General features: G+C 43.3%; 2 protein-coding genes across 7 annotated transcripts in view; one reads left to right on the forward strand and one right to left on the reverse strand.

Annotated features, from left to right (window-relative positions):
- Positions 1-1,422, forward strand: part of DNHD1 (dynein heavy chain domain 1) — a 74,802-nt gene extending 73,380 nt beyond the window's left edge. The window contains exons 43-44 of the mRNA XM_055095168.2: positions 14-819; positions 1,033-1,422. Coding sequence (XP_054951143.2) covers positions 14-819; positions 1,033-1,383 — 1,157 coding nt within the window. The 3' untranslated portion in view covers positions 1,384-1,422. The remainder of the gene's footprint in view (positions 1-13; positions 820-1,032) is intronic.
- The window catches only part of RRP8 (ribosomal RNA processing 8), a 106,954-nt gene that overhangs the window by 73,808 nt on the left and 14,989 nt on the right, over positions 1-18,157 (reverse strand). The window contains exon 8 of one of the 6 annotated variants that reach the window (XR_611886.6): positions 8,384-17,979. The exons of the other annotated variants lie outside the window; for them this stretch is intronic. The gene's annotated coding sequence lies outside the window, so the exon portion shown is untranslated. Of the gene's footprint in view, positions 1-8,383; positions 17,980-18,157 lie in introns of those variants that run through there. 6 annotated transcript variants of the gene reach the window in all.

Genomic DNA, 18,157 nt, shown 5'->3' on the forward strand with positions numbered 1-18,157 from the left:
CTCTATCCCCAAGAGCTAAGGGAGCTGGATGCAATGGCAGAGTGCAAGGCCCAGATGCACCTACTGCCCTCACCACCTGAACCCCGGCTCTGCGGACTGACTGAGGGCCCCCAAGCCTGGCTGTTGCGACGCCAGAGTCGCGCTCTCTTGAGTGCGCTGCAGCGGAGTTCACCCGTGTGGGTTCCTGAGTCTCGAAGAGGCGCCCAGCTTGCGGAAAGGCGACTGCGGCAACGCCTAGTGCAAGTCAACCGGAGGCTGGAGTCACTGCACGATCTGCTGACCCACGTGATTCGCCAAGACGAGTCTGGCGCCCCGTGGTCAGTGCTGGGGCCAAATGCACGGCGGCCTCTGGAGGGCGTCTTAGAGACCGAGGCTCTAGAACTGAGCCAGTTGGTGGGCACGCTACAACGCGACCTTGATTGCCTGTTGCAGCAGCTGAAGGGCGCACCCCCGTGCCCCTCCCGCCGCTGTGCTGCGGTGGCCCACGCTCTCTGGACTGGCCGCCTACCCTTGCCTTGGCGACCTCATGCGCCGGCCGGTCCGCAGCCGCCCTGGCACTGGCTGCGACAGTTGTCGCGCCGTGGGCAACTGTTGGTTCGTTACTTGGGCGTGGGCGCGGACGCGAGCAGTGATGTACCAGAGCGCGTCTTCCACCTGTCAGCCTTTCGCCACCCGCGCCGCCTGCTGCTGGCATTGCGTGGGGAAGCTGCCCTGGACCAGAATGTGCCCAGCTCGAATTTCCCTGGTAGCCGAGGCTCGGTCTCCAGTCAGCTCCAGTATAAACGTCTGGAGATGAACAGCAACCCTCTGCACTTCAGGGTATCTTCGCGCCGCCCCTCGTTCGCGGTTCCAGTCCCCTCGAAGTCTCTAATTACACCTCGCAGTTACCCCTTCTTGGTGATCTTGCCCCTCGGAAACCCTGCTAGCTTCTCCGATCTCGCTCCACCACGACCTCCTACCCGCTAACCCCCACTTCCCACCTGCCACCTCCCAGCTTCCTAGCCTTGCCTGACCAGCTTCTGACGCCCCCAGGTGGAGAATGGTCCAAACCCCACGGTTCCAGAGAGAGGGCTGCTGCTGATCGGGCTACAGGTCCTACATGCGGAGTGGGACCCAATAGCTGGAGCCTTGCAGGACAGTCCTTCCAGCCAACCCAGCCCTCTGCCTCCCGTCAGCATCAGCACACAGGCCCCGGGCACCAGTGACCTGCCAGCCCCAGCCGACCTGACTGTGTACTCGTGTCCTGTGTACATGGGAGGGCCCCTTGGCACCGCTAAGCTGCAGAGCAGGAACATCGTGATGCATCTGCCCTTACCCACCAAGCTCACCCCCAACACCTGTGTCCAAAGGAGGGTCCATGTGTGCAGCCCACCCCTGTCTTGAGCCCGTCTACCAAAATAAAGTTGTAGTGATTCCATGAAAGATTTCTGAGATATGGGGGTAGAGTAGGGTGTGTGCACACCAAGAAGGCAGAATGTGACACACTAGGAGAAAGGTACAGTGTGCATAACTGAGAAAAGAGGAGGTATATTCACACCGAAGGTAGAAGAGGGCATGTGCCTGGCAGCTGGGAAGGGGAAAGTGTGGGTACACTTGGGGTGGGGTGGGACTTGGTGTTAATCATGTATCCAAGAAGCTAGGCAGACCCAGCAGTGGCTGACACACAGAATCCTAAATCCTTGCCCCGCTCTCTACTGTGGTCTCAGCACTTGTGCTAAATCCACAAGGGATATGTTTGAAAGGAGAACATTAGCACTCAAAATTCTTTCTTAAGGCATTTAGTGGTGTTCTTGGCAATGCCTCAATCCTGCCCTACCACTCATTCCTCTCCTACGATGGATTCTCTCAGTGAGTCATGCATATGAAAAAAGCCAAGTAAGATACAAGGTCCTATGTTCATTCAACAATTATTCATTGAGCACTCCTTGGAACCAGGTACTCTTCTATGTGCTAATAAGGTTATTCTAGTGTAGGGCAACAGGCAATAAAAGGCCAACATATAAATAATTTTGATGATTTTGAAGTCCTATAAAGAAAACAAAATAGACCGATGCGTCAAGAGGGTATGTGATGAGACGGGAGCAGTTAGTATAATCTGAGTGGTCAAGGAAGCTTTCTGCATATTTGAAAGTAGCTATTTAAAGATCTAGAAGGAATATTCATTCAGGTAGAGCCCTCAGTAGGTACAAAAGTCTTGAGGCAGGAACAACCTTGAAGTGTTCAAGAAACAGCGTATGCAGCCAGAGCATGGCGAGTGAGGGGCAGAGCGACCCAAAATGATGGGAACGTATAGAAAGGGGTGGCTCACGTGGCCATGGTGATGATCTTGTATTTTTCAAAAGTATAATGAGAATGTATTGTCAAATAGTAGGTGGGAGAGTATATGATCTAATTTGCATTTTTTCAAAGGTCACTCTGCCTATTCTATGGTGGATGGATGCTAGAAAAGCCAGGGTGACAAGGCAGAAGATCTATTTGGACCCAATTGAAGTAATTCAAGTAAGGGATAATGGAGTTTGGGCAAGGGTTTAAATAGAGATGAAGAATTGACAGATTTAAGAAATATTCTGGAGGTAAAACCAGCAGGACTGATGGAATGGATGTGGAGAATAAAGGAAGAGGAAGAATCTAGGGTGATTTGGATTTTAAGCTTGAGAAACTAGGTGTATCATGTGTCATTAACTGAGATGGGAAATTTGAGGGAGCAAGCAGCTGGAGCTAAGGAATCAAGAGTTCTGCTGCTTTGATATTTTCTGTTATTATTAGTTGCATGACTGCATGCTAGGCCAGGGCGAGCCTGTCCGACAAAAGTTGAGTTAGAGTATGGCAGAACCAAAGGCCTATATGAGCTTCACTCCTTGCCCCCAAGCATCAAAACTTACGTAGTATTAATAAACTTAGCTCCCTTGCTCTATGGCTAGGTACCAGCTACGTGGTGGGAAGAAATGCAAACAGAAGTGTATACAGGCATACTTGAAGCTATTGTGGGTTTGGTTCCAGACCACCACAATAAGGCGAATATTGCAAGTCACATGAACTTTTTGGTTTCCCACTGCATATGGGTTACATTTACACTATATTGTAGTCTATTAAGCATGAAATAGCATTATGTTAAGTTAAAAAAAAAAACAAGGTATACCAGCCTGGCCAACATGGTGAAACCCTGTCTCTACTAAAAATACAAAAATTAGCGAGGTGTGGTGACGGGCACCTGTAATCCAAGCTACTCAGGAGACTGAGGCAGCAGAAGAATCTCTTGAACCCAGGAGGTGGAGGTTGCAGCGAGCCGAGATTGTGCCACTGTACTCCAGCCTGGGTGACAGAGCAAGACCCTGTCTAAAAAAAAAAAAAAAAAATTGCATACCTTAGTTTAAAAATACTTTATTGCTAAAAATGCTAATAATCATCTGAGCCTTCAGCAAATAGTAATCTTTTTGCTAGTAATCTTTTTTGCCTTAATATTGATAGCTGCTGATCAGGGTGGTGACTGCTGAAGGTTGTGGCAATTTCTTAAAATAAAACAACAGTGAATATGAGTCCATATCAATGGACTCATATTTTCATGAAGAATTTGTCTGTGGCATGTGATGGTGTTCTACAGCATTTTACCTACAGAACTTATTTCAAAATTGGAGTTAATCCTCTCAAACCCTGCTGTTCCTTTATTAACTAAGTTTATGTAATATTCTAAATCATTTGTTGTCATTTCAACAATGTTCACAGCATCAGAAGTATAGATCCCATCTCAAGAAACCACTTTCTTTGCTGATCCATAAGAGCAACTGCTCACCCGTTAAAGTTTTATCATGAGATTACAGTAACTCAGTCATATCTTCAGGCTCCACTTCTTATTCCAATTCTCTTGCTGCTTCCACATCTGCAGTTACTTCCTCCAATGAAGTCTTGAACTCCTCAAAATCATCCATGAGAGTTGAATCAACTTCTTCCAAACTCCTGTTAATATTGATATTTTGACCTCCTATCATGAATCAAAAATGTTCTTAATGGCATCTAGAATGGTGAATCCTTTCCAGAAGGTTTTCGATTTACTTTGCCCAGATCCGTTGGAGGAATCACTATCTATAGTGGTTCCTATAGCAGCAATAGTCTCACAAAATGTATTTCTTTTTTTAAATTTTCATTTCTTTACAAAATGAATTTCTTAATAACACTGTAAGACTATAGCAGCAATAGCCTTACAAATGTATTTCTTAATAAGATCTGAAAGTCAAAATTACTCTCTGATCCATGAGCTGCACAATAGATGTTGTGATAGCCGGCATGAAAACAACATTAATCTCCTTGTACATGTCCATCAGAGCTCTTCGGTGTATTGCCAATGAGCAGCAAAATCTTTAAAAGAATCTTTTTGTTCTGAGCAGTAGGTCTTAACAGTAGGCTTAAGATAGTCAGTAAACCATGCTGTAAACCGATGTACTGTCATACAGGCTTTGTTGTTCCATTAAGAGAGCACAGACATAGCAGATTTAGCATAATTCTTAAGGGCCCTAGGATTTTCCGAATGTTAAATGAGCATTGGCTTCAACTTAAAGTCACCAGCTACACTGGCCCCTAACAGAAGGTCAGCCTGTCCTTTGAAGCTTTGACGCCAGGCATTGTCTTCTCTTCTCTAGCTACAATAAGTCCTAGATGCCATCTCCTTCCAACAGAAGGGTGTTTCATCTACATGGGAAATCTGTTGTTTGGTGTAGCCACTTTCATCAATTCACTGCAGCTTCCACATTAGCACTTGCTGTTTCACCTTGCAGTTTTATGTTATGGAAATGGCTTTCCTTAAACTTCATGAACCAATCTCTGCAAACTTCAGACTTTTATTCTGCAGCTTCCTTGCCTCTCTCAGCCTTCATAGAATTGAAGAGAATAAGGGCCTTGTCCTGGATTAGGCTTTGGCTTAAAGGAATGTTGTGGCTGGTTTGATCTGCTATCCAGATCACTAAAACTTCCTCCATATCAGCAGTAAGGCTGTGTTTTGCTTTATCAGTCACATGTTCACAGGAATTGCACTTTTAATTTCCTTCAAGAACTTTTTCCTTGCATTCACAACTTGGCTAACTGGCACAAGAAACCTAGTTTGCAGCTTACCGTGGCTTTTGACCTGCCTCCCTCACCGAGCTTAGTCATTTTTAGCTTTTGATTTAAAGTGAGAGACATGCAACTCTTCCTTTCACTTGAACACCTAGAAGCCACTGTTGGATTATTAATTGGACTAATTTCTATATTGTTTGTCTCAGGGAGCAGGGAGGCCCAACAAGAGGGAGAGAGATGGGGGAACAGGCGGTCAGTGAAGCAGTCAAAACACACACGACATTTATCGATTAAGTTTGCCATCTCATGTGAGTGCAGCCTGCGGTGCCCCCAAATGATTACAATACCAACATCAAAGATCACTGATCACACTGATATAATAATAATGCAAAGGTTTGAAATACTGTAAGAATTATCAAAATGTGACACAGAGACAAAAAGTAAGCACATGCTATTGGGAAAATAGTGCTGATAGACTAGCTCAAAACGGGGTTGCCACAAATCTTCAATTTTTATAAAACACACTATGATGTGCAATAAAGCACAGCAAAAAATAAAATGAGGTGTGCCTGCACTGAGCATCACTCTTCACAACCTCTTCAAAATGGTAACTCACCAGTGAGTGTGGTGCAACTGATGTTCTTTAACAAAAGGCTGAGCAGAGAGGCAAAAACTCCCACTTTCCTCAGAGCCCTTTTCTACAGTCAACTAGGGTGCATGGCTGTGCCTTCAGGAAAGGAGATAAGTAGAGTATTAAAAGAAGTCCGTTTGGAAAAATGAACCACCTGTCTATGTTTACCATTACCACTATTTGTCCTCCAGTGGGAGCAGGGAACAATAGTGAGATATCTGTAAAACCATCTGAAATTGGTTAGAATATTTTCTACAAATCCATGCCATTTTCTAGACTGAAGTCATTCTTGAATTATGCCCAGCCAAGTTGTTAAACTTTGTCTAGTAGAGATTATTAAATGAATTCCATATGACAGCATAGCCCAAATACAATGACTGCTATGTAAAAATGTTCCAGATTTGATAATTGCACTATTAAGTTCTACTAGAGCAATTAAAATCCCATTAGGAAGTTAAAATCCCAAACAATGAAAGGAAGGAAGAAGTAAGAGGCTTGACAAAGGGGAGAAATATGTCTCTTCCCATTCTCATGAACGGGGGTAAATGGAGTAGAGACAAGAAAGGGAAGAATATGATGTAATCAACCTGACCTGGGGCTGCGAAGCCTCAGAGAAGGAAGCAGCAGCGCCAAGGGCAAAGAGGCTTTTGCCTTTTCCCTACTGGGACTGTGGAAGGAAGCTGTTCTGTAGCACGGATGGACTAACTGTGGTCCCAACAGCATTAAGAGAGCAGAGCAGCATGGTCAGGAAGAGGTGTCTCTTAATCCCTATATGGCGTAGATACTGACTAGAGAGGCTGTAGGCCCACAGGAGTATGCGGCAGAGAATCACTGGGGTTTCCAGCACCAAAGAGAGTTGTTGAGAGAGGGCCAAACTGGGGGGAGTGGGGAGGAACAGGGGGCACAAGACCACAAATTCATCAGCTTTAGAGGCAAATGTTGGCAGAATGCCCAGGTATGAAACTGAGCCAACTACCCAGAGGATTCCAACTTGTGCACAACGAAAGCCAGTGTTAGGCTTGAGGATCCCTTCAGTCTAACATCAAAAGGTCACATAAGCCCTCCTCTCTATACCCAGATGCCACTTTAGAGAGGAGCAGCAGTAGAATGGGAGGAATTTAAAATTCTGAGCATTTATTTCAAAGAGAATAAATGAAACCTAATGAAATGAAACCAAATTTATTTCCAGCCTCTTCCACTACCCAGTGAAGAGGAAGGAGTAAGATTTGTGAGGAAAATCAGATCGGTAATTGAGAAAAAAGCTACATTTTATTTATGTATCCAACTTTGTAAGAAAAATTGTGATCCTGCTCTGTATACTACATAGACTAATAATCCAAAAACGAAAAAAATCTGACTAGCACTCTGCAGCTCACCTAAAAGCTCATTTAGTTTTGCAGCTTTACAGTCTAATTTGAAATTTATATTCAGAACAGGATAAATGGGGGAAATGTCTGAAATATTAAAAAATGACAGTTTCATCCACTAATGCTTATGAAGCCCTAGTATCTGTAAAATAGGTACTATTATTATTCCATTTTATAGATGAGGAAACTGAGACACACATTCAGTAAATTGCCCAAGGCCACACAGCCAGAAAATGGTAGAACCTGTTTTGGAACCCAGGCATTTGTCTCCAGAATCCATGATCTCTACAGCATTCTGTTGCCTCTGTCATACCAAGATTTAGTGAGATAGTGGAAAACAAGAATCCTCAAGCATTGTTGGCAGATGCGGAAACTGGTGTAGTTACTCTGGGGAGCAATCTGACAGCACTTAGTAAAATTAAGTATACTCTGTTCTACCAATTCCACTCTCAGGTTTATGTCTCAGATGGTCACACACAAAATGAGCTGAGACTTTGAGAGGCTGAGGTGGGAGGATAGCTTGAGCCCAGGAGTTCAAGACCAGCCTGGACACCATAGACAGAATCTATCTCTATAAAAAATTTGAAAAATTAGCTCGGTGTGTAGTGTACACCTGTGGTCCCAGCTACACAGGAGGCTGAGGTGGGATAATTGCTTGAGCCCAGGAGGTGGAGGCTGCAGTAAACTGTGATTACACTATTCACCACTGCACTCCAAACTTGGTGACAAAGTAAGACTATGTCACAAAAAAAAAAAGGAAAGAGAGAGAAAGAGAAAGTGAAGGAAGGAAGGGAGGGAGGGAGGGAGGAAGAGATTTGGGAAGTGTTCTCTCCTACTGTACTTTCTAAGAGTTTATGTAGGAGTGATATTTCTTAAAAGGTTGATAGAATTTGCCAGTAAAGCCATCTGGGCCTGGAGTTTTTTTGTTTTGATGTGTGTGTGTGTGTGTGTGTGTGTGTGTGTGTGTGTGTGTGAGAGAGAGAGAGGTTTTTAATTACAAATTCTATTTCTTTAGTAGATACAAGGCTATCAGATTTTCCACTTCTTTCTGAGTCCATTGTGGTATTTTCAAAAATTTTATCTTAGATAGAACGTAAGTTTTTGAAGTTACTGGTATAAGTTGTTCATAATAGTCCCTTATTATCCTTTTAATGTCTGTAGGATCTATAGGGATGTCCCTGCTTTCATTCATATTTTCAGTCTTCGTATTTTTGATCAGTCTAAATAAAAGATTTGTCAATTCTATTGATCCTTTCAGAGAATTAGCTTTGTGTTTCATTGATTTTCTCTATTGGTTCTCCAGTTTCTATTTTATCACTTTCAACTTTTATCTTTTTAAATTTCCTTTCTTTTACTTATTTTTGTTTTAATTTTCTCTTTTTCTAGCTTCTTAATGTGGAAACTTAGATTATTTATTTTAGGGTTTTTTTGGGTTTTGTTTTTTTTTTAATACAGAGTCAGAGTCTCTCTCTGTCACCTAAGCTGGAGTGCAGTGGCACGATCTGGGCTCACTGCAACCTCCACCTCCTGGGTTCAAGCGATTCTCCTGCCTCAACCTCCCGAGTAGCTGGAATTACAGGTGCGTGCCACCACGCCCAGCTAATTTTTGTATTTTTAGCAGAGATGGGGTTTCACCATGTTGGCTAGGCTGGCCTCAAACTCCTGACCTCAGGTGATCCACCCACCTTGGCCTCCCAAAGTGCTGGGATTACAGGCATGAGCCACCGTGCCTGGCCGATTTTAGGTGTTTCTTATTTCTCATATAAGCATTGAAAGCTATACATCACTCTCTAACATTTATTTAGCTGCATCTCACAACTTTTGCTTTGTTGTATTTTCATTATTTCTATTTATTTTTCTGTGGCCAGGTGGCACACAGAGAGAATCTGTGCACTTGCTGGAAGGAGAGCAGAGTGATTGTGGGACTTTGCATTGGAACTCAGTGCTGCCTATCTGGGTGGAAAACAGCACAAACAGAATCCAGCCAGTGCCCATGAAGGGAGAATTTAGACCAGCCCCAGCCAGAGGGGAACTGTCCATTCTGGTGGCTGGAACCTGAGTTCTGGCAAGCCCCATGACCATAGGCTAAAGTGCCCTGGTGTCCTAAATAAACTTGAAAGGCAGTCTAGGCCACAGGGACTGCAATTTCTGGGCAAGTACTGGTGCTGTGCTGGGCTTGGAGCCATTGGACTTGGGGTGTACATGACCTAGTGAGACACCAGCTGAGGCAACCAAAGGAGTGCTTGCATTACCTGTCCCCCAACCACAGGCAGTGCAGTTTGCAGCTCTGGGAGAGACTCTTTCCTTCCACTTAAGGAGAGGAGAGGGGAAAGTAAAGAGAACTCTGTTTTGCAAGTTGAACACTAGCTCAGCCACAGTAGAACAGAGCATGAGCAGGAGTCCTGAGACCCCCATTTCAGGTCCTATCTTCTACAAGATAGACACACCCTGGGCCAGAAGGGAACCCACGTCCTTCATGGGAAGGACTCAGTCCTGGAAGGATTCATCACCTGCTGACTAAAGAGCTCTTGGGCCTTGAATAAACCTCAGTGGTTGTCAGGCAGCACTTACCCAGGGGCCTTCAGTGAGACCCAGTGCTGTGAGGGCTTCAGGGGTGACCCAACACATTCCTAGCTGTGGTGGCCATGGGGAGATACTCCTACTGCTTGAAGAAAGGAGAGGGAAGAATAATGGGGACTTTGTCTTGCGACTTGGGTACAGCTTGGCCAGGGTGAGGTAGAGTACTAAGTGGGTTCCCTGGGGTTCCTGATTCCAGGCCTTGGTTCCTGGGTGCATTTCTTGACCTGCCCTGGACCAGAGGGGAGTCTATTGCCCTGCAGGGAGACATCCAGGCTTAGCAGCATTCACCACAAGCTGACTGAAGAGCCATTGGACCTTGAATGAACAACGGTGTTAGCCACGCAATACTTGCTGCAGGCTTGAAGTAGTGGTGGCCATAGGGAGAGGGTCCTTCTGCTTCAGGAAAGGAAAGGAAAGAGTGGGAAGGACTTGTCTTACGGCTTGTGTGCCAGCTCAGCCACAGTAGAATAGGCCACCAAGTATATTACTAAGGTTCCTGACTTCAGGCCCCAGCTATTGGATGGTATTTCTAGACTGAGGGGTAGCTTGCTACCCTGAAGGGAAGGCAACAAGCCTGGCTAGATGCACCACCCGCTGACTGTAGAGACCTTGGGCCTTGAGGGAACATCAGCGGTAACCAGGCAGTAGTCACTACAGGCCTTGGGCAAGACCCAGTGCTGTGCTGGCTTCAGGTGTAACCCAGCATAATCACAGTGTTGGTGGCTATAGGGGTGCTTGTGTCACCTCTTCTCCAGCTCCAAGCAGCTCAGCACAGACAGACAGACTTTGTTTGTTTGGGGGAAATTAAGAGAAGAGAACAAGAGTCTCTGCCTCATAATCAAGGGAATGCTCATGAATCTTACCCAACACCATCAAAGTGCTACCTCTATGAATCTACAAGAGCCACAGCAATTACTGGGCTGGGGGTTCTCACTAATGCAGATATGGCTGCAGTGACCAAAGACTTAGATCACAGCACTAAATTCTCTTTGAATATTTGGATTGCATTCCAAAGAAGGATGGTTATAAATAAACCCAGACTGCAAAGAGTACAACAAATACCTAATTCTTCAATGCCCAGACACTGATGGACATCCATAAGCATCAAGACCATCCAGGAAAACATGGCATCACTGAACAAAGTAAATAAGGCACTAGTGACAAATCCTGGAGTAACAGAGATGTGTGACCTTTTGGACAGAGAATTCAAAACAGCTTGTTTTGAGAAAGCTAAAAAAAAAAATTCAAGATAACACAAAGAAGGAATTCAGAATCCTATCAGATAAATTTAACAAAGAGAGTAAAATAATTTAAAAGGATCAAGCAGAAATCCTGGAGCTGAAAAATTCTATTGACATACTGAAGAATGCAATAGAGTCTTTCAACAGCAGAATGGATCAAGCAGTAGAAAGAATTAGTGAGCTTGAAGATAGGCTATTTGAAAATACACAGAGGAAACAAAAGAAAAAAAATTTAAAAGCCAGGCACAGTGGTTCACGCCTGTAATCCCAGGACTTTGGGAGGCTGAAGTGGGTGAATCACTGAGGTCAGGAGTTCAAGACCAGCCTGGCCCACATGGTGAAACCCCGTCTCTACTAAAAATACAAAATTAGCTGGGCATGGTGGCATGCACCTGTAATCTCAGCTACTTGGGAGGTTGAGGCAGGAGAATCGCTTGAGCCTGGGAGGCAATGGTTGCAGTGAACCGAGATCGTGCCATTGCACTCCAGCCTGGGCAACAAGAGTGAAATTCCGTCTCAAAAAAAAAAAAAACAAAGAAAAAAAAATACCACCCGGGAAAATCACCTTCACAAAAAGGAAGATGGATGGACAGATGGAAGAAAGGATCACAAAACAACCAGAAAACAAATAACAAAATGACAGGAGTAAGTCCTTACTTATCAATAATAACATGGAATGTAAATGCACTAAACTCTCCAATCAAAAGACACAGAATGGCTGAACAGACGAAAAAACAAGACCCAATAATCCTTTTCCTGTAAGAAACACCCTTCACCTATAAAGACACATATAGACTAAAAATAAACAAATACAAAATGATATTCAATGCAAATTGAAACCAAAAAAGAGCAGGAGTAGCTATATTTGCACCAGACAAAACAGATTTCAAGACAAAGAAGGTCATTACATAATGATAAAGGGGTAAATTCAGCAAGAGGATATAATAATTGTAAACATATATGCACCCAACACTGGAGCACCCAGATATATAAAGCAAATATTTTTAGAACTAAAGAGAGAGATAGACCCCAATACAATAACAGCTGAAGACTTAATTACCCCACTTTCAGCATTAGACAGGTCATCCAGACAGAAAATCAACAAATGTCAGATTTAATCTGCACTATAGAGTAAATGGATCTTACAGATATTTACAGAACATTTCATCCAATGGCTGAAGGATACATATTATATTCTTCCCCTCAACACGTGTTATTTTCAATGATAAACCATATATTAGGCCATAAAACAAGCCTTAAACATTTCAAAAATATGTGAAAAATATCAAGTATCTTCCTTGACCACAATGGAATAAAATCAATAATAGGAGGAACTTTGGAAACTATATGAACACATGGAAATTAAATAATATGCTTAATGGCCAGTGGATCAACAAATAAGAAAAAAAATTTAAAAATATTTGAAACAAATGAAAATGGAAATACGACAGACCAAAATCTACAGGATATAACAAAAGCAGTACTGAGGAAAGTTTATAGCAATAAGTACCTAATCAAAAAAGTAGAAAAACTTCAAATGAACAACCTAATGATGCATCTTCAAGAACTAGAAAAGCAAAAGCAAACCAAACGGAAAATTAAAAGAAGACATAACAAATATCAAGCAGAAATAAGTGAGATTCAAATTTTAAAAATACAAAGGATCAATAAAATGAACAGGTTTTTTGAAAAGATAAAGTCAACAAACCTTTAGCCAGACTAAGAATAAAAGAGAGAAGACCCAAACAAAATCAGATGAAAAAGGAGTCATTACAACTGATACCACAGAAATTCAAAGGATCATCAGAGACTATGAGCAACTAAATGCCAATAAACTGGAAAAGCTAGAAGACATAAATTCCTAGACATATGCAACTTACTAAGATTAAACCATGAAGAAATCCAAAACCTAAATAGACCAATAACAAGTAATGAGATCAAAGCCATAATAAAAAAGTCTTCCAGCTAAGAAAAGCACGGGACCCAACAGCTGCACTGACTAATTTTATGAAACATTTAAAGAACTAATGTGAACCCTACTCAGACTATTCAAAAAAAAATAGAGGAGGGAGTACTTTGAAACTCATTCTGTGAGCCAGTGTTACCCTGATAGCAAAACCAGACAAAGACACATCAAAAAAAGGAAACTATATCACTGATGAACATTTATGCAAAAATCCTCAATAAAATACTAGGAAACCTAATTCAACACCCCATTAAAAAGATCATTCATCATGGCCAAGAGGGATTTATCCCAGGAATCCAAGGATGGTTCAACATATGCAAATCAATCAATGTGATGTATCATATCAACAGAATGAAGACCAAAAACCATATGATCATTTTAATTGATGCTTTTAAAACATTTGATAACATTCAACATCCTTTTATGATTTAAAAAAGCCCTCCAAAAACTGGGTATAGAAGGAACATACCTCAACATAATAAAAGCCATATATTACAGACCCACAGCTAATATACTGAATGGGGAAAAACTGAAAACTTTTCCTCTAAGATCTGGAACTAGACAGGGATGCCCATTTTCACTACTGTCATTCAACACAGTAATAGAAGTCCTACCTAGAGTAATCAGACAGGAGAAAAAAAAATAAATGGCATCCAAGTTGGAAAGGAAGAAGCCAAATTATCCATATTTGCAGATTATATTATCTTTTATTTGGAAAAACCTAAAGACTCCACCAAAAGCTATTAGAACTGATAAACAAATTCAGTAAAATTGCAGAATGTAAAATCAACATACAAAAATCAGTAGCATTTCTATATGCCAACAACAAACAATCTGATAAAGAAATCAAGAAAGTAATCCCATTTACAATAGCTACAAATAAAATAAGATACCTAGGAATAAACTTAACCAAACAAGTGAGAGACCTCTTTAATGAAAACTATAAAACATTGATGCAAGAAACTGAAGAGGACACAGACAAAAAATTGATAGATATTCCATGTTCATGGATTGGAAGAACTGATATTGTTAAAATGTCCGTACTATCCAAAGCAATCTACAGATTCACTGCAATCCCTATCGAAATACCAGTGACATTCTTCACAGAAATCGAAAAAATAATCTTAAAATTCATATAGAAGCACAAAAGACCCAGAAGAGACAAAGCCATCCTGAGCAAAAGAACAAAACTGAAGGAATCATATTACCTGTCTTCAGATTATACTACAGAGCTATAATAACCAAAACAGCATAGTACTGCCAAAAAAACAGACACATAGACCAATGGAACAGCATACAGAACCCAGAAATAAATCCATACATCTACAGTAAACTCATTTTTGACAAAAGTGCCAAGAACATACGTTGGGGAAAGGACAGTCTCTTCAATAAATGGTGCTGGGAAAATAGGATATACATAAGCAAAAGAATCAAACTAGGCTCCTCTCTCTTGCCATATATAAAAATCAAATCAAAATAGATTAAAGACTTAGATCTGAGACCTCAAACTATGAAACTAATGAAAGAAAACCTTGGGGAAACCCTCCAAGACATTGATCTTGGCAAAGATTTCTTGAGTAATACCCCAAAAGCACAAGCAATCAAAGCAAAAATGGACAAATGGGATCACATCAAGTTAAAAAGCTTCTGCACAGTAAAAGAAACAATCAACAAAGTGAAAAGACAAACCACGGAATGGGAAAAAATATTTGCAAACTATCCATCTGACAAAGGATTAATAATCAGAATACATAAGGAGCTCAAACAACTAACTCTATAAGAAAAAAAATTGGCCAGGTGCAGTGGCTCACACCTGTAATCCTAGCACTTTGGGAGGCTGAGGCAGGTGGATTGCTCGAGGTCAGGAGTTCGAGACCAACCTGGCCAACATGGTGAAACCCCATCTCTACTAAAAATACAAAAACTAGCTGGGCGTGGTGGCAGGTGCCTGTAATCCTAGCTACTTGGGAGTCTGAGGTAGGAGAATCGCTTGAACCTGAGAGGTGGGGGTTGCAGTGAGCCAAGATTGTGCCACTGCACTCCAGCCTGGGTGACAAGAGGAAGATTCTGTACCCCCCGACCCCCTCCAAAAAAAAGAAAAATCTAGGCTAGGCATGGTGGCTTACACCTGTAATCCCAGCACTTTGGGAGGCTGAGGCAGGCAGATCACCCGAGGTCAGGAGTTTGAGACCTAGCCTGGCCAACATGGTGAAACCTCATCTCTACTAAAAAAAATACAAAAATTATCCAGGCATGGTGGTGCACACCTGTAATCCCAGCTACTAGGCAGGCTGAGGCATGAGAATCGCTTGAACCTAAGAAGTGGAGGCTGCAGTGGGCTGAGATCGCACTACTGCACTCAGGCCTGGATGATAGAGACTCCATCTCAAAAAGAAAAATTTAAAAAAAAGAAAAAATCTAATAATCTGATTTTAAAAACAGGCAAAAAATCTTAATAGACATTTCTCAAAAGAAGAGATACAAACGGCAAACAGGTAAATGAAAAGGTGTTCAGCATCATTAATCATCAGATAAATGCAAATCAAAACTACAATGAGATACCATCTCACCTCAGTTAAAATGGCTTTTATCCAAAAGACAGGCAGTAATGAATGCTGGTGACGATGGGGAGAAAATAAACTTTTGTACAGTGTTGGGGGGAATGTTAATTAATACAAGCATTGTGGAGAACAGTATGGAGGTTCCACAAAAAACTGAATAAAGAACTACCATATGATCCAGAAATCTCACTGCTAGGTATATACTCCTCTCCCCAAAAAAGACAAATCAGTATATAGAAAAGGTATCTACACTCCCCTGTTTATTGCAGCACTATTTACAATAGCCAAGATACAGAAGCAACCTAAGTGTCCATCAACAGACGAATAGATAAAGAAAATGTGGCACATATACAGATTGAAATACTATATTCAGCTATAGGAAAGAATGAGATCCTGTCACTTGCAACAACATGGATGGAACTGGAGGACAGATATTAAGTGATATAAGCCAGGCACAGAAAGACAAACTTTGCATGTGATGGCAGCGGCAGGCCGTCTGGAGCGGCCGCTGCCATCCCTCTGGCTGCACAGGGAGGCACAGCCAGGGCTGCATGCTCCATGGAGCCGGCGGAAGCTCCCCTGGTGCTGTTGCACAGCTGTGGACCCAGGCATCCCTGTGCTCTCGGGACCAGGAGCAGGCGGGAGCCCCGCCCTCCTGGGCACAGCTGCAGCCACCCAAACCAAGGCTATAGATCTGGGCCTCCCGCTACAAAGAGCAGGCGGGAGCCCTGGTCTCCATGCGTGGCTTCTCCCTGCTGTCGGCACTTCTCCGATCTCACAGCACAGTCGGGGCAAGCCCAGGCATTGTTATGTCATGGCCCGGCCGGGTGTGCACATGTTCAGGGCAGGGCTGCCACGCCAGCCTCCTGCTGCCTCGGCCCCCTCTGGGCTTTGGGCACCAACGAGCATAGGAGGGAAGCTGAGGGAGGGGCTGAGAGCAGCTTGGTGCTGGCCTGCAGGCGCCCCTTGGCACCTATAGCCTGGGCGCCATGAACGGTAGCAGGAGGCAGACGGGTTCCTGGGCGTAAGGGGGTAGGTCTTGGGTGAGGCCCCACCTTCAGTCCAGGGAGGGCCTGAAGGCTATGGTCTGGGTTTCCAGTACCACTGACAGGAGTGGGAACTCGTGGCGCTTTTCCCAGCCAGCCATGGCCGCCATGGACCAATTGGGGGGCACCTCTCTGCTGAGAGCTGAACATTTGTTGGGATGACTGGCCTAGTGGAGAGGAGCTACCCTCTCTGCTAGGAGCTGAATACTTGTTGGGACACCCTGGCTACAGAAAGGAGCTGCCCCCTGCGGGGTTCTTCTGAGCTGTTCTATTGCTCAGTAAAGCTCCCCTTTGTCTTGCTCGCTCTCCACTTGTCTGCATACCTCATTCTTCCTGGTCACAGGACAAAAACTCGGGACCCACCAAAGGGCGAGGCTAAAAGAGCTGTAACACAAACAGTGCTGAGACATGCCCCTTGCCCACCACACTGGGGGCAAAGAGAAGGAAAGAACAGCTGCAGCCCTTCAAAGAGCCCAGATCTGGGAGCTCCCCAAGCCAGGGCTGTGACCCCCTCTCTGGGACCCTGCAATTCCTGGTGTCTCCAAGTTTATGGGCACCAATGTGTTCCCTGCTGCCAGCCGTGGAAGCTGCTTGCCGTGCACCTGGTCTGGCTGCAGACTCGCAGAGAGCTGGCACCTGTGCTGGCAACTGGAGCTGCTCGCCTTGCTGCAGCAGCCAGCATGCCTAACTGTGTGCAGTAGCCAGACCCTGTGTTTGCTCACACTCTCCTTGCCATTCCATGCCTGACTTGCTCTTGGCAGGCATGGGACCCAGGCCAGTAGAGTGAGCCAAGCACAGCCTGCCAGGCTGAGTGGGTGAAATGAGCCCAGCGGGCCCGAGCAAAACTTGGGCAAAGAAGCTACCGGCCACAAAGGTTTCTGGACAGAAAAACAACACCCCAAAGACCCCGTAACATATGGTCTCACTCATTTGTGGGAGCTAAAAATTAAAACAATTGAACTCATGGAGGTAAAGAGTAGAAAAATGGGAAAGATAGTGGTGGTCAGTGTGGGGGGTGGGCAGACAAATGAGGATAATGGGTACAAAAATATATTCATAGTTAGAATGATAAGATCTAGTATTTGATAGCACAACAGGGTGATTACAGTCAACAAAAATTTATTGTACATTTTAAAATAACTAAAGGAGTATGATTGGAATGTTTGTAATACAAAGAAAAAAGGATAAATGCTTGGTGTGATGGATACTCTATCTACCCTGATGTGATTACTATGCATTGTATGTCTGTAATAAAATATCTCATGTACCCCATAAATATATTCACGTACTACATACTCATAAAAATTAAAAAGAAAGTAGACATTGGAAGAAGTAAGGAATAACATAAGGAATAGGAAATGGGTGCATCCGGGTTATGAAGCACTGCATTGGGAAATAGTTTGTTTCATTTGTTCTTTTGCTTTTATTAGACATTCTCAGCAACCAAAAGTGCTATAGATCAATTGGCGTTACTTCGTTGAAAAGTTTTCCCATGACAATCTCAGACACTGCTGATGAGAATTTAAATCTGTTCAATAAGTCTGGAAGGCAATTTAGCAACACATATAAAAAAAACTTTTAAATTGTACATTGCCCTTGATCCAGTAAATCCCCCTATAAGATTATTTTCCCTAAAGAATTGATTTTAAAAAAGTCGTTAAACATGTATATATAGAGGATGTTGATTGCAGAGAACATGAACATTTACAAAAATCAGAG

The sequence above is a fragment of the Pan paniscus genome, chromosome 9 (assembly GCF_029289425.2).
Source record: "Pan paniscus chromosome 9, NHGRI_mPanPan1-v2.0_pri, whole genome shotgun sequence".
Classification (NCBI taxonomy): domain Eukaryota; kingdom Metazoa; phylum Chordata; class Mammalia; order Primates; family Hominidae; genus Pan; species Pan paniscus.